We start from the raw sequence: 27957 nt of genomic DNA, 5'->3' as shown, positions 1-27957 counted from the left end.
AAAATCATAGCAGTACCTTCCAACTTTTTTTTAGAAGATTTTTTTTTTTTAAGTTAGATGAGTTTTAGAGATCCTCTAATTGAAATTCAATTTATTCCATTTATAATGGGTTTGAAATGACTCACCAAGGTTACCTTGCTGTTAAGGCAATCTTTTTACTTCTGGATCACTAATTTTTGTCCCATGCCACACAAATGCTAAGGCTCTAAATATAATTTATTAACTTCATCACTGATAACGGTTGATATGTAAAAAAGCCAACTCATGTAAGGTTCTGGTTAGTAATTTCTCATTTTTATTTTATCACTTTTACCACAAGAAAATAATTTTAAACCAAGAATTTTTATTAGTCATATAGAATAACTAATAGTGAAAATAATCAAATGGTAACATTAAATAGCAATACCTTAGTCATATTTTATTACATATTGTGAAACTGGACAAATTACCTTAAGGTTTTAGTTTTTTTATAATACCGACATGAAAAACATTTTAAAACTATCTCCATAAGTATCTGATATTTAGACAGAGTATTCTAAAAGAAAAAGTGCAATATTGTTAAATATTATCAAATTAACTCACTGAGTCTTCTTTTGGGATTTTAAGAAAGGCTAGTAAGTTTAAGGAAAAAAAAGAATCCATATCTAATTAAAATACTTCACACTTTTATGAAATATGCCAATATTTAACCCTCAAAAAAAAGCTACATACTTCATATTAATGTCCAGTCTAAAGCCCCTTTTAAATCTAGAAAAGAAATTCAAGGACTCTCCCCTTCTATGTTTAAGGCACACATTTTCTTTAACAACTAGAGAGCTTTCAGAGCATAAATGTCATTCTTTTAATACAACAACAATGGGCTTAAATTCTCGGCTTATTTTAAGTACACAATTTTATCTGTGCAGTGTGTTTGCAATCACTGTAAACCTCTGTCTCAGGAGCTCTCTTTTTTGTATTAGAAAGTTTTCAATAGTATTGGCTTCTTTGAAGAGTCCATCTAGCTCGTCAATATAAGATGCATCTACTGCTGCTCTCTCACTAATGAGGAAAAAAAAGTTTTACATTAAACTAAATAGTTAGAATGTCTAGTGACACTATCACAGTGATGTTCTTTATTATGTTATACTTGTCAGCTACTTCATTTAAATAGCTTTGCACATCAAAAAGCTTCATTAACTTAGAAAGTCTTCAGTAAAAGTTAAATTAGTCATGTAAATATTTTTGACTATTCAGTCTCCTGACACTGCAGACTATGTATCTTATAATACATTGTAATTCTAATATTAAACTATATACATTATTTTAGCAACCACATAAGCCATCATCCAAACACAATGATTGTCCAGTAGTTAAAAAAAAAAAAAAAAACTTTAAAAAACAAAACAAAAAAACATCTTATAAACATGATAATCTCAGGCCAATAAAATATTAAACTCAGTCTTCAAATATAGACATAATATTTAAATATTTCATAAATATATTTATCTTTAATATCACTCTTATTAGCATTAACTTCAATAAATGGCATTTTTCTCAAATAAGTTTTTTCATCAAATGTTAAATGTTAGATCATCTAATTAGAGACCAAAATACATCCAGCTTAGTCTTTAGCTCTGGTAATAACAAAACAAAGGATGTTTCATGTAAAAGTTGGGGTTATTCTTTGAAAATAACCAACTAATTTATTATAAAAAACTAAGGAGGAATAAAAAACTCTGAAATTACAATTACTGGATTGGTTTGCAGCCACTGAACTAAACTTCTCATTATGGAGTTTCCAGAAAAACATTATTTCTAAGAGAAAGACTCAAGAGTATATGCTATAAGTACTTGCCTTAAGATCTTTGCATATGCAGACAACATTAGATTAATTTCCTTGCTCATATCTGTTCAAAAAAAATTACTAAGTTATGAACTATAAACTTTCTGTATTATAAAATCAGTATTTAGAAATATATGCATTTTATATATCACCATTCAAATCCTTCTCCAGGGATTCATCTTTATAAAACAGTCCAGAGCTTTCCAAGAGAGAGGAATCTGACTTTCCGAGAGAGGACAGTTGCGGACTATCTGGCATTTGAGGCTAATAGAAGAAAGTAAAAAAAAAACAGATAAATAGTCAAGAAGATCCTTAGGAAATATGTATTCTGTCCCCCAAAAAAGCAAATAAAACATCTTTCAGGAAAAAAGCAAACATGCTAGAAATTATATGCATTCATGTCCTAATGAGTCATTTGAAATTTTATTATCAAGAAAACTTTTAGGCCTAACAAGCACCTTGTCGAACATACTAAATTTTGCTCCGGTTTTACATTAGACTTTGAATATATTAATTCCTTGATGAAAAAGTTTCCTGTATCTTGAACCAGCAGAAGTTTCCATAGCAACACAGTAAAACTTTCATTTAGACAATAGCCAAATGCTTGCAAAACTTTGCAAGATAACATAATCTTTAAAAGGAAGCAAATAATGTCCCAAATGCAAACAGATGGAGTAGTGAAGAAGGGCAGAATGCAGCACTCTAAATTTTAAAATATCAGCAACTATAGTACCTAAGTATCCTACTTTTTAGAGCAAAATAATTACTTAAAATCCTATGTTTCATATAATCATGAAGTCATTTCTGTTTCTCCCTCATGAATTACAACAAAGAAATTCCATCTCCCAATAGTTTCTTGAAGGCCTATACTATTTAGTGAAAAAAAGGATGGAGTCAACATAGTTCCCGCTGGGACAATCCCACTTCAGGAATATGAAAACATTAAATTTCATTCATCCACAGTATTTTCTTAAGTAGGAAAAAAATTGATAAGTATAAAAAATAAAACCGAAGATTAAGGCTCCAGGAGCATATGGATTACCTCCAGTTCTCTCGGTCTCTTGCAATTTCGAGTATCAGGTTTTAAAATGTGACTTGTCATCATATTCTGGAGGCAAGAGCTGCAAGGTTTAGAGGAATGCCAAATATAAGTACAAACTCCATGCTACAGCTTTTTTGAGTCTTTCCCGTTCTTTCCAGTCCCACCAATTTATTTCAGGCTCTCATTGTTCTTTTAGGCTCGCATTATCTCTCACGTATCTGACCTACTCACTTTCTCACTGCCTTATTCCATCCTATCAACTGCTGTTTGGGCAATCTTTCAAAATTGATTACCCTATTACCTTAACTCAAAAACCTTCCCACTATTCACTGCTCCAGAACGAGTTCAATTTCCATGGTATGGCCACCCAAAGTCCTACATCACCTGGGGCCTACTGTTCCTGATTTCCATCTACTCCCTCAGCCAAACTAGTCTCTTGGGCACTTGTGCCTGTTCCAGAATTTAAGATTCCTCTACTTTCAAAAAACATTAATGTTAAAATATATCGTATAGTTTATCTAATTCAATGTCATTTTTCACAGATGTGAAAACAGAGGCAGAGATCGTTGATCAGGTTCAAACAAGTAAAACTGAGCCAGACTAGAACCAAGATTTCATGTCTGAGTTTCCACTCCCCTATCCTACCTTAATATAGCATCAAATTTTACTCTTAAATTACTCTCCCATCAACTTTGAAAATCATTTCCCTAGGAATCTGAAAGATTACGTTTAAACAAAGAAAAAAAAGTAGAAACCTACAAGGGGACAGCCCTCATGTCTTAAACGATGAGGAGCCCAATCTATACTCATTTATTAATTTACTTTGTTTTTTGGTTTGGTTTGTTTGTGTGTTTTTTTGTTTGTTTGTTTTGTTTTGTTTGCAGAAACTATGACGACCTGGTTAACTGTAGTGAAACTGATTAGTCATACGTTCATATAAGTAAGACAGAATGATAGCAACAACAAATTGCAAATAAGAAATTCCCCGCAGGAGCGCCTGGGTGGCTCAGTGGGTTAAGCCGCTGCCTTCGGCTCAGGTCCTGATCTCAGGGTCCTGGGATCGAGTCCCACATCGGGCTGTCTGCTCTGCAGGGAGCCTGCTTCTTCTCTCCCTCTCTCTGCCTACCTGTCTGCCTGCTTGTGATCTCTGTCTGTCAAATAAATAAATAAAATATTAAAAAAAAAAAAAAAAGAAAGAAATCCCCCGCAGTGCTCCTACATCGCTGTCAGTGCGTTTCCAGCATGTAAGTGCTGTAATAGCAGCATGCAGAAAAACGCTATACGCACACCGTCTGCTCGCTTTGCCTTGGGAAGTTCCAAAAGAGAAGCAAGCCAACGTTGAGAGCTGTTCTCTTCTCCCTTCCCCTTTTTCTCTTCCGTTTTCCCTGTACACCTCTTCTCTCCTCTCTCAGAGTAACAGAATGTGCGTGTATAGCAAATGAAAACTTCTATAGTTAGGGAACTCTGTTTCTGCAAAAATAAACTCATTTTTTTCTGTCATAAAATCAGGCTCCCCCGCTGAACCCAGGCTTGGTCAAGAGGCTACGGCTCCTCCTGGGACACCCCATTCGCAGACACCAACCTCGGCCATGCAATCCAATGCCCTGGTGACCTAGACTTTACAAAGCAATGACCCTGCACCTTACGCAACTTCTTTCGCCTAGTCTTCTCTTTCTTCTCAACGCCTAGTGGGCCCCCGGGGCCATTTCACCTACCTTTTTTCTCACTTCCCTCCCCGCTGTCTTTTCCTCCCTACTTTTATTTAATCCCCCACTAACATCCCTGAGAGGAAGCGTCTATCCTCTCACTGCCCGGTTTCTCACTCCAAAGTGCACGCATCCCTCCAGCCCCACCCCAAGCCCAGTCTACTACATGGCGCCGTGACCTTCCTCCTCAGCGAAAGCGCGGGAATGAAGATACCGGGTTCCCGCACTCGAGTGCGCAGTCTCCACGGACTCCCAGCAGTCAGCGCGTGAGTCACGTGAATCACGTGAGGTGCTGCGCAGGCTCCCTGCGCCCAGCCAAGAGCCCTCTGGCATTTCGCAGAGGGGTGGCTTTCTTCCCTTCATCTCCCGCTGTTCCCCTGGACTTGTTACCTCTGACACAGACATCTCTCCTTGCCTCCAAGTGTGTGGAGAAGATAGGGAAAATCTGAGACTAGTCTCTCAGGAAAAAAAAAAAAAAAGCATTGCCTAAACGAGGCTGGGTGGGGTGTGTCCCACCCAATGGCAATGTCAGTAAAGGAACACAAAATGCGACACCCGACACTACTACTCAAATAAAACTATAAATATTCCAGATGGCTTGTTTGAAGGAAGTTTGAAGGAAGCCAGAGTTCTCCTGGCTCGAAACTTCTAGACCCAGTCATCCATTCCTTCGCCTCTTTCTTCTCTGATGCAACCACACTTTAAGAATCACACCCTTCTGGAAGATTCCTTTCCTGATGTCAATAGGTTTAGTCACCTTAATTGGCAGCTTTTAAAAAATACTTTCTAACATACATGGCTCACATACTTCGCAGTGCTTTCATGTGGCGACTTTGACCTGCAATTTCAGACATTCTAAGGTTATGCACAGTTAGTTGATGTGGAAGGAAAAAAATATCACCTCATAAAACAAAGGTCAATAACATCGTCCATAAATTTCAGGTGTACACTCTTGCACCTTAGCAAACTATAGTCAACAAGGTTTTTTCCCTTTGGTTTATCTCAATGTTAGTTGACATAAAGACTTCGGTGTGTATGTTTATTTTTTTGCTCCTTGTGAGAAAGTCATTCGTTTTAAGTAAGTTCCCAGAAAATAGGTACTCAGTTTAACTTGATTTGCTAATATTGTGATATATAAATCACTTAATAAGACTACACTAAATAATTAGGGAATTATTATTGACAGTCTTTATAGGATCCCAGTCACTGTTTAAGGACTGTTAACAATCTGTGTTGAAATTTTTACCATGTGTATAAAATGAGGGGGAAAAGTAACAAATTTTTCATAAAGCCATACCATCTGCTTGAAAGAATTGTCCTTTACTCTGGTATTATGTACTTCTTGATTTTTTGGGGGGGGGTGTTTAAGTGGTCATTCATGAAATAAAAATATAAAGATTTTTAAGATACTTAATGCTTTTACTTGGCAAAATATAAAGTTACCCACACAGTGTTTATCTCTTCTGGATTATTATCATTATCATTACTCTTTATAGTCCATTAAACCCAAAAGTCTGGGAAATACTCATCTATTCCCCTTCTATTCACATTGTATGATATCTAACTATATAGTTATCTAGTTCGTAAAATATTTCAAGGAAAAGTGATTCCAGCGAATACATAAAATGTTTACACCAGATTAAGAGAACACCAGAGACATTTTATTTTATTTTTAAAATGTTATCTCCACTGCATAAGCTAAATGAGTTAGAACAAATGAGAGTGTGTGGAGAGTTATAGTTGTCTAGTGCTTTAAAACATTCAAAGGGTTATCTTCATCTCATTTAATCTTCACAAATAATCCTGTGAAGTAGGCAGGACATGAAGACATCTGAGTTGCTCTGTATCAAAAAAAAAAAAAAAAAAAAAAAAAAAATGTTTATCCCCAAACTAAGAAATGGGTAAATTGTGCATTCTACATCTTTACAGTTGGAGAGAAATCATCGGGAATGGGCCATTTAAAATTATTTTGTCTGGTGCTCTGCTTCTGATCACTACTAGACTCCATTTCATGCTTTCATACACTATAGTTGGAGGATAGAAATCTGTTAGTTCAATTTCAATCATGTGTGTATTCTTATCATATATTTCTTTTAAATGTGTGATTTTTCTTCTTCCAGTAGTCTCTGCACCAAGCACCTGTGACCATCCCACCACAGGCTTCCTTTGTAATCACTGCTATGGATGTGATGTATTTATGACCTTATAAAATGAAAACCCTATTTTGTTAAAAAACAAAACACCCAACTAGCTACTTATGGAAGCATTTTGCTTCCTAATTCTAGAACCCCTATACAGGCTTTATACTGGCAAAAAAAAAAATAAATAAATAAAGGCAAAAACAGAAAGTCACTTTGCTAATTCCCTTGCTAGCAAGGTCATATAATTCAGCACATGTTCAAGAAAAAAATTGTCCAAGGAACTTTGTTTCTGCTAATTATTTTCTTTTTTTTTTTTCTGCTAATTATTTTCAAGGCTGTAATATTTTCCTCTCCCTTTTTAAAGTTACATTTTAGGTGCTATTATTACATTATAAGGGTTATTCTAATAGGGCTGATTATCCAGCACTGCAAGATAAGGAAGAACTTTTGTGCTTTAGTCTGAATAGAAAGTCTCAAAAAAGGGTGCCTGGACGGCTCAGTCGGTTAAGCAACTGCCTTCAGCTTGGGTCATGATCCTGGAGTCCTGGGATCAAGTCCCACACTAGGCTCCCTCCTAGGCAGGGAGTCTGCTTCTCCTTCTGACCTCTCCCCTCTCATTCTCATTCATTCCCTCTCTCTCTCGGATAAATAAATAAAATCTTAAAAAAAAGAAAGAAAGAAAGTCTCAAAACAGAGAGAGATTAATGTGAGAAAAGATGCTTCTAACTGACCAAGACAGGTGCTTTTTTAAAAGGGCTTGGAGGGCACCTGGGTGGCTCAGTCAGTTAAGCATCTGATTCTTGGTTTCAGCTCTGGTCATGATCTCACAGGTCGTGAGTCGGAGCCCCCCACCTCCACCGCTGTTGGGCTCCCTGCTTAGTGGAGGGTTTGCTTGAGATTCTCTCCCTCTATGCCACCCATGCTCTGTCTTTCTAAAATAAGTAATTCTAAACAACAACAACAGCAATACACACAAAACTTTAAAGAAGGGGGAAGTTTGGAAGTATAGTACTTCTGAAAGAGGCACAAGCTTTGGGAGGGCCAGAACTCCAACTTTTACAGAAAAAATTATTTCATTAAAATAGTGATTTTTACATTAAAAGAAGTACCCATATTCTCTGACATTACTGCAAGTTCTGTTGCCCTAGGCAAGAGCCCACATTTGAAGGCGGGTTCAAGGCGTGCCAGAACAGTCTCCTCCCTCCACCTTCTTCCTCCTTTCTCTGAGTCGCTTGGTCTCCTCCCCCAGAAGCTTGGTCTCCTCCTAGATGGCAATTAGAACTGACAACCAGCTCGCTCTGCTTTCCAAAGCAGATTTCTGCATTCTCAGCTGTCGGCTTCAGCGGCTGAAGGGACTGCCACCTTTTCCCATCTCCACAGCCTCAAGAAAAGAAAGAGACCTCAAACTTTCCAGATCCCTTCCTCTCGTAGGAAACTGTCAAGCACAGGTAAGAAATATCATTCCTCTTGATTTGGAAATGAGGCATGGTTTAGAAGTAAGTAAGCTTAGAAAAGCATTTGAGAGCAATTTCAGTCTTCTGACACCACTATGATGGGCAGGGAGTAACAATGCAGGGAACATAGCAAAGTCAGAGTGTAAACTTTTTGTCTTTTAACCAACATTGGAGTGTATCACTTTTGAGCAAATGTTCTCAAACTGTTTGGTCTTGTGACCTCTTTCCACTCCTAAAAATTACCAAAGACCCTGAGAAAGTTTTGTTTCTCTAGGTTATTTACTGCATTGCAGTCATTTACTGTATTAGAAATTAAAACTGAGAAAATTTTAAAATAGCGACCTTTTCATTTATTTTAAAATAACAGTAAGCACATCATGGGTTAGCATAAATAGCATTTTAAATTATAGATTAACTATATATTTTAAAAAATCTACTCTGAAGAGTGACATTGTTTTTCATTTTCATGAATCTCTTTATTATCTAGCTTAATAGAAGACAGCTGCATTTCTATCTGCTTTTGCATTCAATCTATGCGATATCACACAGAATGTAGCCTCTGGTAAACTGTCCTGTACACTCCTGAGAGAATGAGGTGAAAAAGAAAAGTTATATCTTGGAATTATTATGAAAATAGCTTTGACCTCATGAGCCCCTTAAGGATCACAGCTTTAAAAAAGTAGGGGTGCCTGGGTGGCTCAGTTAAGTATCTACCTTCAGCTCAGGTCATGATTTCAGGGTTCTAGGATCCAGTCCTGCATCGGGTTCCCTGCGCGGTATAGGGGGGCTCCCTGCTCAACTGGGAGTCTGCTTTCCCATCTCCCTCTGCCCCTTCCCCTTGCTCTAGCTCACTCTCTCTCAAATAAATAAATAAAAATTATAAAATAAAATAAAACAAAACAATAAAATAAAATAAAATAAGCAAGCTCCTCTTCAAAGGGAGTCTCCACTCTGAATCCATGATTCTAAAAGCAAACAAAAAGTTTTGCCAGAGATTGATAATCTTTTTTTTTTTTTTTTTTTTTTTTTAAAGATTTTATTTATTTACTTGACAGAGAGAAACCACAAGTACACTAAGAGGCAGGCAGAGAGAGAGAGAGAGAAGGAAGCAGGCTCCCTGCTGAGCAGAGAGCCCGATGCGGGACTCGATCCCAGGACCCTGAGATCATGACCTGAGCCGAAGGCAGCGGCTTAACCCACTGAGCCACCCAGGCGCCCCAGAGATTGATAATCTTAATGGAATCTGCATCAAGACCCTTAGCCGGGCTATAGTTGTACCAAATTATAGCATTCCCCAGGAGAATTTTATTTCATAAGAAGGAAAGGGTTGAATAAATATCTCTATTTTGAAGTACGAATATCAAAAATTAGGACTTCCTTAAACTCCTCTTTTCTTTTTGCCTACATCCAGCTTTTTCAAGTTCTATTAAATCTTCCTCCACAATATCTTTTTTAACCTGGCTTGTTCATAATATCCCTACCTGAATATTAGGAATTCTTATGTGAATTCCTACATGAATTCTTATAGTAGTGTCATAGCCTGTCTCTATCTTTTTCATAATGCACTTGCCCACTCAGTAATCTGCGTTCCTACTGTCTGCGAGATTAAATTCACATTCTTCGGGGACGCCTGGCTGGCTCAGTCAGAAAAACATGCAACTCTTGATCTGGGGGTCCTGAGTTTGAGTGGGTGTAGAGATTTCGAAGAAAAATAAATGTGCTTTAAATAGATAGATAAATAAATTCACATTCTTCCAGTGCCTTCCAAAGCCCTCTCTAACCCCACCCTACACTGAGTTCATTGCAGTCCAGAAAATGGCCGCTCAGTCCATCCTTCACCACAACATTGTTTAAATGGTCACATAAATGTTCTTCCATCTCCTTTTCCAACCATTCAAATCTGAAACATTCTTTAAGGTTAAATTCAATTCTCATTTTCACACAAGGCCATTCCATCTACATCCGTTCCCTTTTGGCTGTTGGCTCCGAGTCTGTATTTAGCCGCTGATTACATATACACCTTTTATCATTAACTGCCTAAATTTTTGCCTAGGTCTTCTTCCATCCTCCCTCTGCCACACGCACATGCGTATATTCATAAAATGGCAACATTTTCTCTCTCTCTTTTTTAAAATGACAACATTTTCAAGAATAAAATGATTTTTAGAACTGAATAGTTAGGTTTTGATCTTACTGCTATCAAGATGACTATGGGAGTGCCTGGGTGGTTCAGCTGGGGAAGCATCTGCCTTCAGCTCAGGTCATGATGCAAGAGTCCTGGACTCTGTCATCCAGCCAGTGCTACACGCGGGCTCCTTGCTCAGCAGGGAGTCTGCTTCTCCTCTGCCTCTCACCCCGCTCATGCTCCGTCTCTCTCTCAAAACAAATAAAACCTTAAAATAAAAAAAGATGACTACATACCTGATTTTAGGGAATTAGGTAATATGCTTTCTCATTACATCCCATGCCCATGCCACAAAATTGTAATTCCACAGCAAGGAGAAAGATGATTGCTTTTCAAATTTAAGACAGTTTTACTTTCAATCTAATTGTATGCTTTTTAACTCCTACAACTTAACAACTAGGGCTGTATAATAAATATTCAATCAATACATGTTGTGTTAGAACTAGGAGGAAGTGGTTATGAGGATATTTGCCACATATAAATGGTTCTATCCTTGCAGCCTTATCTAGAATCAAGAATTACAGAATGCTGGAGCTGGTTAAGACCTGAAAAATTAACCATTCACTTCTTCTGTTGAAATGAGGAAACTGAGACCCTCAAAATTAAGTAACCTGCCCCAGGCAAGATTGCAAACCTGTGGCCTAATTTCCATTGTGATTTTCTATCATTCACTAGCCTTTAGCTAGTTTTCCAGGTCTTGTATAACTAAAATGGTTTTTGTTTCAAAGAACCAATTGCCACTGCATTTTCCTGGAAGGATGGTTCTGAGGTGGTTTGTAACTTTAAAAGAAGAAAAACTCAATAATCTGAGAATTTTAGATGAAATATTCAAAGCATCTTTATCTATGGGAACTATAGTTTTCATAGACCAGAGGTAAGAAAGCAAAGGAACATGGATGACGAAACAAGAGGAAAATTGAGGGGAGGAGTGAAAAGAGGCACAACACTTGTAATCATAGATGTATTGAGATCTAACAAAAAGAGTGGTAAGAAAATAAACACATGAAATAAGAAAGCACTAGAGGAAAAAAAAGAAAGAGGGAGCTTATTGGAGAAGTTACTCTATTTTTTAAATTTTTTTTTAAATATTGGAGAAGTTACTCTAATTTTAAAATATGTTTCAAGGGCGCCTGGGTGGCTCAGTGGGTTAAGCATCTGACTCTTCTTTTTGGTTCAGGTCATGATCTCAGGGTTGTGAGATCTAGCCCCGCAAATGATTCCTCCCTCAGCTTGAGGTCTTGCTTGGGATTCTCTCCCTTTCCCTCTCCCTCCTCCTCTGCCCCTCTCCCCACACCCTCTCTGTCCCTTTCTTTTTCTCTCGCTCTCTCAAATAAATAAATAAAATCTTTTAAAAATAAAGTATGCTTCAGATTTTCCTTCTCCTTCTCATTGGCTTTCAGATGGAGTAAAGGTTTTAAGACAGAAAAAATTCTACCAGTCCCTTTACACACTGTTGTCATGGCAACACAGTTTATCATAGCAAACATTTATTCATTTAACATTTATTGAGCTCTTCGTGTGCATATACTTCTTCCGGGTGTTGAAGATTTAAGAAAAAAAGGACAATTCATCATAAAGAAACTCAGATGGAAGCTGGGCAGACCTATTTGTAATCAAAATAATCTTATTCGGCATAGTAAGAGCTATTTGAGAAGAGGTAGGTGGGGGGGGGGCACTGAGGAGAGAATGATTAGGTAGAAATAGAGGAGTCAGGGAAGCTTCCCTAGAGAAAATGTTGAGTGGGGACTTAAAAGATGAGTTTGGCAGGCAACAAAAGCAGGAAAGTTATGGTCTGGCAGGAGAAATGACACTGACAACAGTATGTAGTCCAGGAGAGTCTCGAAGCAAGAAAACCAAGTCAAGGAGTACTAAAATAGAAGATACTGGAAGCGATGAGGGCTGGATTTAAAACAGTGCTGGTGGGCAGTCAGAATGGCTAAAATTAACAAGTCAGGAAACAACAGATGTTCCGCAAGGACGCAGAAAAAGGGGAACCCTTTCATACAGCCGGTGGGAACGCAAGCTGCTACAGTCATTCAGGAAACAGTATGGAGGTTCCTCAAGTTAAAAATAGAGCTACCGGGATGCCTGGGTAGCTCAGTTGGTTGGGCCACTGCCTTTGGCTCAGGTCATGATTCCAGAGTCCTGGGATGGAGTCCCACATCGGGCTCCCTGCTCGGCAGGGAGTCTACTTCTCCCTCTACCTCTGCCTGCTAATCTGTCTGCCTGTGCTCGCTCTCTCTCTCTCTGACAAATAAATAAAATCTTTAAAAAAAAAAAATAGAGCTATCATAGGACCCAGCAATTGTAGTACTGGGTATTTACCCCAAAGATACAAATGTAGTGATCCAAAGGGGCACCTGCACCCCAATGTTTATAGCAGCAATGTCCGCAATAGCCAAACTATGGAAAGGGCTGAGATGTCCATTGACGGATGAATGGATAAAGAAGATGTGGTCATATATACAATGGAATATTACTCAGCCATCCAAAAAAAAAAAAAAAAGAAAGAAATTTTACCATTTGTAATGACACAGATGGAACTAGAGGGTATTATACTAAGTGAAATAAATCGACCAAAGAAAGACAATTATCATATGATTTCATTCATATGCGAAATTTAAGAAACAAAACAGGATCACAGGGGAAGGAAGGAAAAATAAAATAAGACGAAATCAGAGAGAGAGAAAAACCACAAGAGACTTAACTCTAGGAAACAACTGAGGGCTGCTGGAGGGGAGGTGGTTGGCGGGATGGGTAACTGGGTGATGGGCTTTAAGGATGGCACATGATGTAAGGAGCACTGGATGTTATATGCAACTGATGAGTCACTAAACTCTACCTCTGAAACTTATACTATATGTTAATTAATTGAATTTAAATTTTAAAAAAGAACTTGATTAGTCATTAAAACTAATTAATTACTTAAAAAAACAGCTGGTAGAGGAGAGAAGATATCAAATTCTAAAGATATTTCTGAGTTATAATCTATAATATTTAAGAGGTAGTTTAGACAAAGGAATGGAGGACTCCCAGGTTTCCATTTGGGACAGGTACTTGGGCATGTTTTGGAAAGTAATTCCTTAATATATCCTTCACTTGGACTGTGGGTCTGGAGCCAGAAACTGAAATTTGCAAGTTATATACACCTCCGCCCCAACTAGGTACTACCCTCTCTCTACGCTTCAGAGCCAGACTCCCTAATTTGCTGTCTTACCTCACATCCCATCCTGCCCCACCCCTTCTGCCCTAGATCTTTGTCAGCGTGCCTCTGCTCCCTCCACATTCCTCACTTCAACTCCTTAACTTAACAGCCAAATTCAGTGAGCAAGTTTGAGCCCATCAGTTTCTGATCTCAAGCAGTTCTTCTTTAAAGCTCCTTTCTCCCTTGCCTTCTATGACACTTCTCTCCAGTATTTGCAAAACTGAACACATTTTCTACTTAAGCCTGTCAGTCTCTTTTTTCTTAGTTATAATAAAGTAACCACTCAACAAACTAACCAAGCCAGCAACTTTGAAGTCATCTGCAGTTCCTCCTTCCATTTGACCTATAACTAATCAGCTAAAAAATTCTGCAGGTAAATATCCTTTCATCCCCACAGAAACTACCTTAGTTTACAGCTTCATCAACTGGTACTTTAACTGTCGAAATTACTTCTGAGGTGGTTTTCTGGCTTCTGTCCAGTCTTGCCCATAGAATCCATCCTCCACACCGCTGCCAGGGAGAGCTTTTTAAAACATAAATTTGGCCATGTCTTTCTCCTACTTAAAGGAAGTCAATTTTTTTTTTTTTTTCCAGAAGAGCAGTTCAAATTCTTTAGCCTATTTAAGCAAGGCTTTTTTTTTTTTTTTAAAGATTATTTATTTATTTATTTGACAGAGATTACAAGTGGGCAGAGAGGCAGGCAGAGAGAGAGGAAGGTAAGCAGGCTCCCCACTGAGCAGAGAGCCCGATGTGGGGCTCGATCCCAGGACCCTGAGATCATGACTTGAGGCGAAGGCAAAGGCTTAACACACTGAGCCACTCAGGCGCCCCAAGCAAGGCCTTTACAATCTGACTCTTCTTTGGGAGCTTCTGTCAAACTGAACTACACAGCAAGTTGCATTTTATGTGAATTGAACTAGGCATAATCAACTCATGCAATATAAAAATCATACTCTTACTTTACAGGCAAAATGAAAATATGTCAAGTCGCCCAAATTAGTTTATCTAGAATGACACGATTTCGGAGCTGGTACGTTAAATGAGTTGTGAACTGTTTAACACTCTTGGCACACCTAAGTGTCTCTTATACCTGACAGAATTAGCTACTTCCATGTCAATATTATGTAAGCTAAGCTATTCTTTAAATATCCCAGAAGGTCTTGAGACGTACTGGTTACTGTGACACTTTTTTAAATGTTCGCTATTCCTGGGGCGCCTGGGTGGCTCAGTCAGTTAAGCGTCTGCCTGTGACTTGGGTCATGGTCCCATGGTCCTGGGATGGATCCCCATGTCAGACTCCCTGCTCAGCGGGGAGCCTGCTGCTCTCTCTGCCCCTCTTCCCCACTTGTGCTTTCCCTCTCTCTCTCTCTGTCTGAAATAAGTAAATAAAATCTTCAAAAAAAAAATGTTCACTACTCTCATAATTTTAAATATTTTTATATCTGATAGTAATGCTATCAAAGTGCTGAGGAGTATTGTTACTGCTTGTGCTGAGAAGCACCTCCAGATAAATAAGTTGGAAAAACAGGTGCAAGAAAACAATGGTAAAAGGGCCAAAGTACAATCATGATAGAATATGTAGAGAGAGCACTATGCAAATCATAATTCAACTGAGAAAGTTGAAACAAAGAAAGAAAGAATACACCTTGGTTGTTGTAGATTTGTGTACTCCAAGGATATCTCTTTATATATATTTCTATTTATTCTCAGGGAAAATTTATTTTTTTTTAATTTATTTATTTGACAGGCAGAGATCACAAGTAGGCAGAGAGGCAGAGAGAGAGAGAGGAGAAAGCAGGCTCCCTGCTGAGCAGAGAGCCCGACTGGAGGCTCGATCCCAGGACCCTGGGATCATGACCTGAGCCGAAGGCAGAGGCTTTAACCCACTGAGCCACCCAGGTGCCCCGAAAATTTAATCTTGAACTTGTGAGATCTTCAAAAATGCTTTTCTTCTTGTAAAATGGGGCTGCATTTGCATTAACTACAGTAAAAGGCTCCAATTAAGCCTTGTTCTCTCAGAATTCCCTGCTTGCTGGCTTTTGCTCACATGGTTCCCTCTTTGTGAAAGCTCTTCCGCTGGCCTTGAAAATGCCTGTCTCTCTTATAAGCCAACACAATTATCACATCCCCTAAGAAGTCTTCCTCAACACTGCCAGGCAGACAGAGGATCCCTTATAAATCCAGCTCTTACAGCATTCATACTGTTTTGCAATTGTTTATATATTTGTCTTTCACCAGACTCTGTGTAATTGGAGGGTAGGTATTATGTTTTGTCAGCTTTCCAGCTCCATTACTGCCACACAGTGCATGCTTGATAATTAACTGATGATTTCAAATATTGTGTAATATTATTTTTAAATGTAACAGTGTCCTCTAAATCTATTCACTCATTGACTGAATACTGCCTGTAGTAAACATAAGTAATTTCATCCAATTCCTGCATGTACTACTTAGTAATTCTCAGGTAAATCATTTTCCAAAAATATGAGGGCATTACATAATATTAAAGTTTGTAGAGAAGATCACCTAGCCATTATTTCATATGCTTGTATGTTATATATCTGTATAAATTTGATAACTATCCACATTTGTATGTGTATAAGGATAGATTAATATAATTTTATAATAGGATGGGGTAGGATAAAGGATAGATTAATATAATATAATTTTATAATAGATTAATATAATATAATTAATATAATATAGATTAAACTGATGAATAGCCACCAACCGACAAGTGTCTTAGGTTAACTTAATTTGGATTAACTTTTTTTTTTTAAGTTTTTTTTTTTTTAATTTATTTGACAGACAGATCACAAGTAGGCAGAGAGGCAGGCAGAGAGAGAGAGGAGGAGGAAGCAGGCTCCCCGCTGAGCAGAGAGCCCGATGTGAGGCTCGATCTCAGGACCCTGGGATCATGAAGGCAGAGGCTTTAACCACTGAGCCACCCAGGTGCCCCTGGATTAAGTTTTTTAACTGAGTTTTAATTTCCTGCTTCCTCTACCATATATATCTGGCCTCAGTAGACTATGCCAGAAAAATATTCGACCCAGTATACAATCTAGGAGCTTCGACTTAAATATCTATAAATACCAATGACAACTGTGACCCAGGCACCTGCCTTAGAGTTAGAGCCCCAACCATAACTACCCTCAAGAACCCAAAGTACTGCTGAACTTTGGAGTAGAGCCTCTTAATCATTTCTGTGCCGTGGACCCTCATGGACAATCCGAAGTTTATGGACCCCTTCTCAAAATAATGTTTTTACATGCATAACATTAAATACTTAAGATTATAAAGAAAACCCATTATATCAAAATGGGGTTATCAAAAAATTAGCAAATTTTGTTATAGTATATGTGTGCCTCCTTATTAACACATAAATCACAAAGTCTACTGGTAGGACCAATAACTTCTGTATATTTCAAAACAGAAAGGCGTTTAAACCCTATTTCAAGATCTCAAGATAATACAGTAGGAAATATGTATTTCTATTAGTGACATTACAGGTATTGCTATTAATACGTTTGTTCCCTACACCATAATGGAAGGAACTGCTAAATTTCCGTTAGAAGTTGGTGAAAATAAATATGTAATTTTTTTCACATCCACGTTCAGAAATTTCCCAGATAGAGAATCCTTGCTGCACAGACATAGGTCTGGAAGGGTACACACTAGACTGAGTGGGGTGGAGTAGGGGTGCAGAGAAGAGCAAAAAGAAGTTTTAACATTTTCAAATTCTAAATTATTTGTTGTTGTTTTTTTACAGAAATACTATATATTTATGTATTCCTTGTGGAAAAAGCATAGTATAACCCAAACTCCAGGTCGAAAGCTACTGCTGCATAGGGAGGGAGGAAGAGGGCCACCAGATGCCAAGCTCTTCAGCCTCCTCCCACCACGACCACCACCCTACCCTCACTGCCGGCAGGAAACACCGTTTTTGTCATTGTCTCACCTTTAGCACTTTGACAGTGAAGTCACAAACCTTCAATCTCCCACGCACATGAACCCATTGGTTGAAAGACAGAGATAGAGCCAATCCACAGTTAAATGATAGGCATCCTGTGTTTATACTGATAATATATTCTCTCAAGATACTAGGACAATATTTCAGTTCAGTAGTGGACCACTTATCTACCCTTTATATTTCTGTCTTATGAGAAGATGCTTTCTAGATGCTCAGGTCATGATCTCAGGGTCCTGGGATCAAGCCCCGTGTCGGGCTCTCTGCTCAGCAGGGAGCCTGCTTCCCCTGCCCTCTCTCTCTGCCTGCCTCTCTGCCTACTTGTGATCTCTCTCTCTGTCAAATAAATAATTTTTTTTAATTTTCAAAAAAAAAAGAACACCTGAACATGTGTATTCATAAGCCAAAGACCCGAGCATTTATTAAATGTCCAAAGTGTTCATCGGCATACTAGGTGATACACTGACTTTTGAATTGGGAGTAGTACGAGGCAGTAAGTATTAAAGGGCTCTTTTTGTGTAAATGGAACAACCACTACCTTTTCACAGATGATGCTTTGCTTTCTTTAGGAATAAAGATGGCTACTAACCCAGTAGAAGACAACTGCATCAACTTTGTGGGAATGAAATTTATTGACAATACACTTTACTTTGTAGGTAAGCCTAAAGCCATAGGCCAAATAAGGGTTCAGATAAATGTATGCAGCTAGAAAAGATGTGTGAGGTGAACTTTTAAGTGCTTCTTTTTCTGTCACCAAATTCCACTGTAATACTAATAATGCTCTTCTCTGGAAAAAAAAAAATGGGCTTCTAGAAATTAGCCACAATATGTCCCACATTTTAGCACCTCATGCTACCACATGTCCTGGCTCTTTAGTTAACAGTAGCCAACTCATAAGGTGGCTTCAGGTGCACATCATGAAAATCCCACAGAACTGGGCACATTCAAGGAATATAATTTCCCAAAACAAACTGGCAAATCATATAAGAAATACCTTACATCTAGAGTTCTGTGAGTGAGTTATACCATTTTATGTAAATATATTTGAAATATAAAAACAGATTCTAATGATTAATCTTTGATGGGCAGTTTGGCTTCACTTGAAAGGCTGGCTTCATCTGAAAGCTTCATAGAAAGTCCCTACATGACTTTCCACTTAAACAATCAACGTAAGAGTAAATCTATCATTTTATAAAACTTCCTTTTAACTGAAAATTTGAATTTATAAACCCTGGATATAGGTCTTATATCTAATTTACCTGAGAACACACTAAATCTAATGAGCTTCATTTTACGGGACCTTTGGGATGGTTATATAATATTACTTGTGGAGGCCTACAAAGGCCATCATTGGTAAAATAGGGGTTAAATATTGGGGAATGACAGGAGAGTAATGAAATGGTAGGGTAAAAGATATTCTGAATTGAAATATAGAATTTAACATATTTTGTTTCTCTTTTTTCCCCTTTAGCTGAAAATGATGGTAAAGTATAAATTTATTTCTCTATCTTTGTAAAATAAGCAACTACTTTAGAAAGCATCTCTCAGACACATCCATATCATCACTCTCAGCTGAGAGAAACTGGTACAGTTTCAGTATATTTGAGAGGCGAATCTTCCCACAGAAGAATGTGGGCTCCATAGTATTGCCTTGGAATAAAGATGACCATAAGGGATATAAAGAAGAACTTCCCCCCAAATATGCTGCTTTCTACATCTTAGGAAATTCTCTAGCTCTTAGAATCTACAAAGTAGACTTCACCTGTTACACTGATCCTGAGATTCGCAGGAAGTTATGAATTTTCTGGAGGAAAAAGGGATTGAAGAGAATTGTCCAAAATCACGAGAATCCTCCTTCTTCAACCCTCTTTCTCGGAAATGCTTTGGGAGGAAACCTCGGAGGCTCCCAGGGGCAGAGAATTCCTGGAAATAGAGGAGATGGGGAAGGGTAGAGCAAGCAGAACTGTGAGGCTGAGTCCTTGTGTCTTATTAAGATGTGGATGCACCCACTCCTTGTCCCGGCATTCAGGTAAGATCGTACCCATGTCTGGCCTGTGATTCTCTAACATACTCCCAGATTATTAAAGCTCTTTCGTTTCTCATGCTTTTCCTTAAAAATATCACTTTTCCCATTCTTAAGGTGACCCTTACTGGACTAGAAATAGAAGATAGCTTCTTTTTGGGGGGGATAAAAAAAGCTATTTTTTTCATGTTTCCTTTATTCCCTCAGCTTTATTGAGATATAATTGACCCATAATTCGTCGTGTTTCTTAAAGACTCCCCTACTCTCCTTTTATTTAATTCAATACATATTGGCATCTGTAGCCCAGGCACTAGGTTAAGCAGTAGGTTACAATGGTGAACAAAACATGGTTCCTATGGGAAGAAGCAGGCACATCACAAAGGCAGTTGGAATATGGTATATCGAGTTTACAAAGGCACAGGATGCTATGGGAACACATAGAAGGGGCACCTAATTCAGTCCATTAGATTCTGGGAGGGACATTTTGAAGGAGGGACAGATTTGAAGAGTGAATCAGAGTTAGCCAGAGAAAGTATTCGAGACAGGAAGAAGACCACATGCAAAGGCCAAGATATGAAAGGAAGCATGGCACCTATGGGGAATAAAAGTAACATAGAATGGGGTGAGAAGAATAATAAATAGGGTGCAGATAAAGAAGGTTCTCTTATTCCAAGATAGGGAATTCAGATCTTATCTTTGGAATAATGGGGACTCATTAAGCACAATTTATATGATCTGGAATACAGAGTAGTTTGCCATTAAAAAAAGAGATCCAAAAATACAGTAACTGAATAAGATAGAAAATGCTTCTTTCAAACACAAGTCCAAGTAGGTAGTTCAGGATTAGTATGGCTAGATAACGTCTGATGATGTTGAGATCTCAAGTTTCTTTTCTCGTTATTCTGGCATCCCCAAACTGTTGAACTCACTCACATACTTGAAAGGCTTTATCACACTTCCTGGGTCCATATCCCAGCTGGCAAGAAAGGGTTCAAAGTAGGAGGAAGACAGCCCCGTTTCCTTGAAAGGCTCTACTTGGAAGTCATACACATCAATTGTACTCATTCCATCCATTAGAATCTAGTCATGTGGCCACACCAATTTTGAGGAAATCTGAAAATATTATCTTTATTCTGGGCGGCTATGTGCCTCATTAAGATTCAGAGATATCGGGATCACCTCTCTGAATTTTAACTTTAATTAAAGTGAATTATAATTGCTTCTGGCTTCAGTATAAAGAATTGAGGTGTGGACCGAACGGGGGGATACCAATTACGAGGCTACTGCTGTAGTCTCTGTAAGAAATGATGGTAACATGAATTAAGGTAGGCACCATGGGTCAGTGAAGAGCTGTGGAGAGATTTTAGAAATACTTGGAAGAATCAACAGGATGTGATTAGGGCTAGATTTAGGAGATGGAGAGAAAGACAGAGGAAATGATGGCTCCATTTTTTCACTTAGGCAGTTTGTACCATTCCACTAAATAGGATACACAAAGGGAAGAGCAAGGTACAGAAGTATGTGGAGCAAAGAGGAAGACAAAAATTTAGTTTGGGATCTTATCTGTGGGACATCCTAGTGGAAATGTCCAGGAGACCCTTGGACATATGGTTCAGAGCTCAGGATGAAAATCTGAGCTGGTTATATAGATGTAGGAGACTTATGCATAGAAATGGCATCTGAAGCTACAGGAATAAAAAGACAAATCAGAGGAAATGTATAGAGGGGAAAAGTAAAAGCCAAGGACTAAACTGAGAAATACCTACATTTAAAGGATGCAGTAGAAAAATAAAATAGCAATAATCTGGGAGTATGTTAGAGGATCACAGACCAGACATGGGTATGACCCTACCTGAATGCCAGGTAAAGAACAGAGCAGAGTAACCAAAGAGGAAGGAGAAAAACCAAGAGAATGCCACAGAATCCCAGGAGAGCCTTTCAAGCTCTAGAGGTCATGGGCACCCTGCTGGATTTTGTAGCCTTGAAAACCAATGGCTGGAAAGTCTCTATTACACTCAGCAACAGGAAATTAGGCAACCTCCTCAAATGCAGTTTGATGGAGAAATGGAGGCAGATGGGAGAAATGGGTGGTTCAGTGGGTTAAGTGTCGGACTTCGGCTCAGGTCATGATCCCAGTGTCGTGTGATGGAGCCCCGTGTGGGGCTCGCTGCTCAGTCTACCTCTCCCTGTCCATCTGCCTCTCACCCAGCTCATGTTCTCTTTTGCTCTATCTCAAATAAATAAATGAAAGCTTTTTTAAAAAAGAAAAAGAAATGGAGGCAGACGGCAATTAGTGGAAGAGCAAATGGCAAGGAAGTGACACAGACAACTCTTGCCAGAAGCATGACTATTAAAAGGAAGAGAGATACATGGCCAGCTACAGAGGGAATATTGTTGACAGAGAAATTTTAAATCTCAAAGTGAAAAGAGCTTTATGGTTTTCTTATTATAAAAACAATATGCTTATTATAAATAATTTTTAGGCAATGAAGTGAAGAATAAGAAAAATAAAAACATGAAAGTAACCCAGGAATAATCATTGCTACCATTTTGATCCAATAGTCCCACACATCTTTCAGTACATGTCATACTATACCTAAGCTACTTTTTCTAATTTAAACACACATGCGCATCTTTCCATAGCAATGAATAATTACAATTAAATTCAATTTGTGATCTTCCATAGTAAGGGCCTCTCAAGATGTTTTTGATTAATCCCCAATTGGCGGCATTTAAATTGTTTGCAGTTTGTTGCTATTGTTAACAATGCTCCTACAAGCAATTGGGTACTGAAATATTTATGCATTTGCCTGATTGTTTCTTTAGAATAAGATACAGGAAGTCACATGGCCGGGTTGGTAGAAGACAGAGGATGATTGGTAAATCAAGGTTTCAGTAGAAGACACATACGGAGCACAGAAGGGGTCAGCCCTGGACACCAGAAGGGTCACTTTTTCCATATTTTCCCTTGGTGGCAAGAAGGGCAGTGGAAATAACTCGGGGTGCCACAGTTACACTTGTAAGTGGAGTGGCAGGAAATCACCTGCTGAAGTGAAAGCAGAGGTGACGGTATAGAGAGCCTTAGGAGACAGGAGAAGATTTGGACTGCAGGTCTGGACTACAGAAGAGGACTAAACTGGAACAGAAAGGAAGTGTTGACAATCGGTGAATTTGTGACACCAATTTGTACATGTGTATAATTGTTCACTGGCAAAGCTCGGCAGCCAGGTTTGGGGTTTTGTAGTTGGAGGACAAATAAATTCTGGATTTAAGGTACTGGCAAAAGTGTAGATAAAATGATGAGCTATGAGGTCCAGGCTGCATAGAGAAGAAAGGGAAGATAGGAAGAGGTTAGACAGAGAGAAAATGTAAGAGGCAGGGGGACTCTGAAGTAGAGGAAAAGCTTAAGAAAGCTAAAAGGATGGGAGATTGTGGTTAGAAAATAGGATATTTGACTATAAGACTATAGAGGAAGAGTAGTTCTGGGTGATAACAAGAAGTGGGGTGTGCTCTTGGAAGTGGGTTAGAAAACACCGCGCAACGTTGCCCAAGCTGCTTCGGTACCAGAAGATTACAATTAGTAGCTATTGAAAACTGAAACATATAGTATGCTTATTTGTAAATTTAGAGGGGAAAAAACATATTTTTAAATGAAATTTAATGTGCATTGTAGACAACCTGGAATCAGATTACTTTGGCAAGCTTGAACCTAGACTCTCTATCATACGAAATTTGAACGACCAAGTTCTCTTCGTTAATGAGGGCAATCAACCAGTGTTTGAAGATATGCCTGATTCTGACTGTACAGGTATTATTTTTTTAACACATATTTGTAATATAAAAGTGATAAGCTACTTCTTCCCATTCCATTTAACTACCTCTGTTTTTCTATGATAGTCCTAATCCTCAGATGAAAAGTCCTAGGAGCAGTAATAATTTCATTCACAGGAAACTTAATAGGGTATTCCACATTTTTTTTTTTTCGGCTGGGGTGAAAAATTGATGCAATAAAGACATTGCTAAGGGTCATGCTGTGAGCCTACATGTGGATCACCAATCCCTTCACTGTAATTGCATTAACTAGGATCTCTACATGGACCCTTGGTACCTGCTGCTTATAGCTGAAATTGCTGATGGCATTTTCAAAACTCAAAATTAAAAATAAATACACAAGCATTTCAAGTTCAGTCTGTCTTACACCAGAGATTTAGAGTGCCTTACGAAGGGAATCAGTTCACTGGGCCTTCCAAAGTCTGAATTCCAAATATCAGAGTTGAGACAGAGTTGAAACAGTGGAGGTGTACTTTTGAAAAAAAAACTAAATTTTTACCTTAACGTATTTTTTAAATGTTCTATTTAGCATTTGAAAGTTAAAAACAATCTTTTAATGAACTCAAAGTATCTGTACAACCCTCAAAAAGTTGCATTTGTGTTATAATACGTATGTGAATGTGTTTTAAAGTTAACTGGCTGAATCTCAGAATAATGATAATGGGTCTGTTAAGGTTTAGCCTTAGGCTAACTTCCATAAATACTGATTTGCAAAACTTCTTCTAACTTCTCATTTATTAATGTTTGTTTCAGAAAACGCATCCCATACCGTATTTATCATAAATATGTATAAAGATAGCCTCACCAGAGGTCTGGCGGTAACCATCTCTGTGATGTGTAATAGAATGTCTACTCTGTCCTGTAAGAACAAAACTATTTCCTTTAAGGTAAGACTGACTTGTTTGAGTCATGTTTGTGTGCAAAATTTAAAAACCCCAATACCTTGGGAGCCTGGGTGGCTCAGTGGGTTAAGCCGCTGCCTTCGGCTAAGGTCATGATCTCAGGGTCCTGGGATCGAGTCCCGCATCGGGCTCTCTGCTCAGCAGGGAGCCTGTTTCCTCCTCTCTCTCTCTCTGCCTGCCTCTCTGCCTACTTGTGATCTCTCTCTGTCAAATAAATAAAAATAAAATCTTAAAAAAAAAAAAAACCCAATACCCTCAGTCCAAACTTTTATCTAGAACAAGAATAGCAAGAAGCAGAGAAGCCTTAAAATGGATTGTTACTAATAATTGTCAGACTCTCTAACTTATTGCAATCACATCATGGTTTTTCTGAGCCTGCTGTATGGAGGAACAGGCACAAGACTTGTTTCAGAACCCGGGTCTTCTGAATAATCAACCTATAGATAAAGTAAAAATATACAGTACAGACATGAATTATCAATATATATTAAAGAATGACTTGTGGGGTGCCTGGGTGACTCCGTTGTTAAGTGTCTGCCTTTGGCTCAGGTCATGATCCCAGGGTCCTGGGATAGAGCCTGCATCAGGATCCCTGCTCAGTGGGAAGCCTGCCTCTCCCTCTCTACTCCCCCCTGCTTGTGTTCCTTCTTTCACTGTCTCTCTCCCTCTCTGTCAAATAAATAAATAAAACTTAAAAAAAAAAAAGAAAAGAAAAGAAAGAAAGAAAGAAAGAATTTCACCTTTAAAAAAAAAAAAAGAATGGCTTGTGACTTTCCACAATGAGTCCTGCCACACAGAATGAAGCCAACTGTCCTTCTGTAAGCCTTCTCCTTTGTAAATTATGATGATATTTTAATCCTTAATTATTTCATTCCTGCTTCTTAGCCTAAATCTTGGCTATATCCTTCAGCTTTCAATTGATATATGTTATTTTCTTATTTATTTTTAAATAAATAAATAAATTTTAACATGGGACTTGAACTCACAACTCTGAGATCAAGACTCAAGCAGAGATCAAGAGTCAGATGCTTAAACGACTGAGCCACCCAGGTGCCCCATTTATGTATGTTATTTTTAAGTTCTCTCAGACTTACTAGTGCACTTGGGAGAGGATCAAATTAACAGATGTTACGTCAAGCTTACCTTCCCCTGGGTTCAGATTCAACTCCTCCTGATGTAAAGAATACCTTAGGCCCTTGGAGTACTCAAGTTTCACCAGGTAGGGCTTTCCGAATTGAGAGTTCCCCAAAGTCACTGGGATTGTTTCCACATCCATTTGTTGGGCACCTTCCCTATGAGAGCTGTGAGTAGCAACACTAAAGCCAAGGAGAGCTCCTGCCCCAAGATTTCCTTGCCTCTGTTCTGGAATAGGGCACTGAACTAGTTAGAGTTCACCTAGTCTACCTATCCACCCCTCCACCTTCAACTATAACTTTCCACACTAGGTTTGAAATAAAAGGTTTATCTCTCTCTAGTATTTCTACAGCTTTTGAAGTGTTAGGTAAGGATGGTTTATCACTTACTTATACGTTAGACTTTAGTTTAGTCCCATATTGGCTCCCCCAGGTTGGGTCTCCCTAAATTCTGGTATATCATGGACAGCTGCAGATGAGCTGGGGTGAGCTAGTTTGTATTGTCATCAGTTAAGGACTCTCACTGGTTGACAAAGGACAAAGGTCAAGAGTTAGAACTATAAATTCCACAACTGACTGAGAAGTTTGGAGGTACCCCTGCCCAGATTCTTTCAGGCATCTTGGGAGGATGATGGAATGCTATTTTGGGTCTGGAGGTCTCTCCATCAGTCCTTAGGATAATGGTAACCTTTGCTACCAGGGGGTCAAAATTAAGCTCAAAATGTCTGCTAGCTCCGGGATTAATATGGAAAGAAACTTGGGTGGTCCTTACGTTTTCTAGTCCATCCTGAAAAGCAGGTATGATGTACTCATAGGAAAAGTGCAGGCCATACTGTCAGTTGAGTGACCAGCAGGATTATAGTGTCCAGTAATCTAGCTATCCTTGAGAAAACCCTCTATTGTTACTGAAGGACACAGGAATCAGCATTTGGTTCAGGGCAAAGCCCAGCCCATTTCAGGATAGAAATTCAGGACTACTGCAGGACTAGAGTACTTGGCAGTGAAAAAGTGCTGTCTAAGCCAATAAGCAGGTTAGACTGGAACAAAGGACCTAACCCTACTACAATTCAGTACCAGGCTCCACGGAAGAAAGGAAGCTGAGATGCCTGCCACTTTCTGCCTCTCTCATATTTGGCTCAGAAACAAGAGTTAGCCTATGCCTGGGAGCGGAGGTCATCAATGTCTTTAGCTGTTAATGGTGGAAGAAGACAGGAACTCACCATAGCCCAAACAGCTGCTCTCTGCTAGAATTCTACTTCCTCTTGACCAGATATGGACTCCACTGGGAGAGAGGAGAAAAAGAAGCTCTCCGATGGGTAAATTGGGAGAAACCTCAGGCCTAAACCTGAATGTGCATTCAATGGTGGGAAAAGCCAGAGTGAACAGGGAGAAGAGATGGATTAGGAATTAAGAGGAAACGAGATCAGTATTCTTATACTGAAAGGTTTGTTTAACTTTTGAGAATAAAGACTTCTTTTTTTTTTTTTAAGATTTTATTTATTTATTTGACAGACAGAGATCACAAGTAGGCAGAGAGGCAGGCAGAGAGAAAGGAGGAAGCAGGCTCCCCGCTGAGCAGAGAGCCTGATGCGGGGCTGGATCCCAGGACCCCGAGATCATGACCTGAGCCGAAGGCAGAGGCTTTAATCCACTGAGCCACCCAGGCGCCCCAAGAATAAAGACTTCTTTAGCTCTGTGCAGTAATATACTTCAAAATAAACCACACATATTCAAATTCTTCATGTCCTTAAAAAATTAAATAATATTTTAGGGGCGCCTGGGTGGCTCAGTGGGTTAAGCCCCTGCCTTCTACCAGGGTATGATCTCAGGGTCCTGGGATCGAGCCCCACATCCGGCTTTCTGCTTGGCAGGGGGCCTGCTTCCCACCCCTCCTCTGCCTGCTTTTCTGCCTACTTGTGATCTCTCTCTGTCAAATAAATAAATAAAATATTTTTTAAAAATTAAATAAATTTTTGGGGCGCCTGGGTGGCTCAGTGGGTTAAAGCCTCTGCCTTCGGCTCGGGTCATGGTCCCAGGGTCCTGGGATGGAGCCCCACATTGGGCTCTCTGCTTGGCAGGGAGCCTGCTTCCTCCTCTCTCTCTGCCTGCCTCTCTGCTTACTTGTGATCTCTATCTGTTAAATAAAATCTTAAAAAAAAAAATTATTTAATTTTTTTTTCTCTACAGGAAATGAGACCCCCAGACAGTATCAGCGACGAAGGGAATGACATCATATTCTTTCAGAGAAGTGTTCCAGGACATGACGATAAGATACAATTTGAGTCTTCATTGTACCAAGGACACTTTCTAGCTTGTAAAAGAGAGAAAGAGCTTTTCAAACTCATTTTGAAAGAAAAGGACGGAAGTGGGGACAAATCCGTTATGTTCACTGTTCAAAACCCCAAGCTAGATATTAAAATCGCAGTTTGAATTTTTTGACTTTTTGTCTTTCAGAAAGGTTGTAAGACTCTGAGCCTGTACTTGTAGTAATGAAATAAAGTGAATAATGGTCTCAAGACATACCACTAAGAAATGAATTAAGAAGG

General features: G+C 38.8%; 2 protein-coding genes across 11 annotated transcripts in view; one reads left to right on the top strand and one right to left on the bottom strand.

Annotated features, from left to right (window-relative positions):
• LOC309841419 (carotenoid-cleaving dioxygenase, mitochondrial) overlaps positions 1–27957 on the bottom strand; it is a 107705-nt gene that overhangs the window by 37566 nt on the left and 42182 nt on the right. Inside the window, exons 1-5 of one of the 9 annotated variants that reach the window (XM_082684343.1) lie at positions 10360–14948; positions 2865–2943; positions 1975–2086; positions 1831–1886; positions 300–1034 (exon numbers count right to left, since the gene is read on the bottom strand). The exons of 1 other annotated variant lie outside the window; for it this stretch is intronic. In XM_082684343.1, coding sequence (XP_082540469.1) covers positions 894–1034; positions 1831–1886; positions 1975–2086; positions 2865–2927 — 372 coding nt within the window. In that variant the 5' untranslated portion in view covers positions 2928–2943; positions 10360–14948 and the 3' untranslated portion in view covers positions 300–893. Of the gene's footprint in view, positions 1–299; positions 1035–1830; positions 1887–1974; positions 2087–2864; positions 2944–4579; positions 4603–4736; positions 4809–10359; positions 14949–27957 lie in introns of those variants that run through there. 7 more of the 9 variants (XM_082684344.1, XM_082684342.1, XM_082684345.1 and 4 more) reach the window with 7 other exon arrangements.
• On the top strand, positions 7922–27931 carry IL18 (interleukin 18). 2 transcript variants are annotated; one of them, XM_082684364.1, is made up of 5 exons: positions 7922–8159; positions 18092–18178; positions 23219–23353; positions 24130–24263; positions 27599–27931. In XM_082684364.1, the coding sequence occupies exons 2-5, from the start codon at positions 18100–18102 to the stop codon at positions 27839–27841; spliced, it is 591 nt and encodes a 196-aa protein (XP_082540490.1). In that variant the 5' UTR covers positions 7922–8159; positions 18092–18099; the 3' UTR covers positions 27842–27931. The 2 variants fall into 2 exon arrangements, with proteins under 2 accessions (XP_082540490.1, XP_082540489.1); XM_082684363.1 differs by having other exon boundaries at positions 7935–8159; positions 18092–18196.

This window comes from Mustela nivalis (assembly GCF_964662115.1).
Source record: "Mustela nivalis genome assembly, chromosome: 9".
NCBI lineage: Eukaryota > Metazoa > Chordata > Mammalia > Carnivora > Mustelidae > Mustela > Mustela nivalis.
The sequence above is the reverse complement of the archived record's forward strand: the minus strand, read 5'-3'. Positions and strand labels throughout refer to the sequence as shown.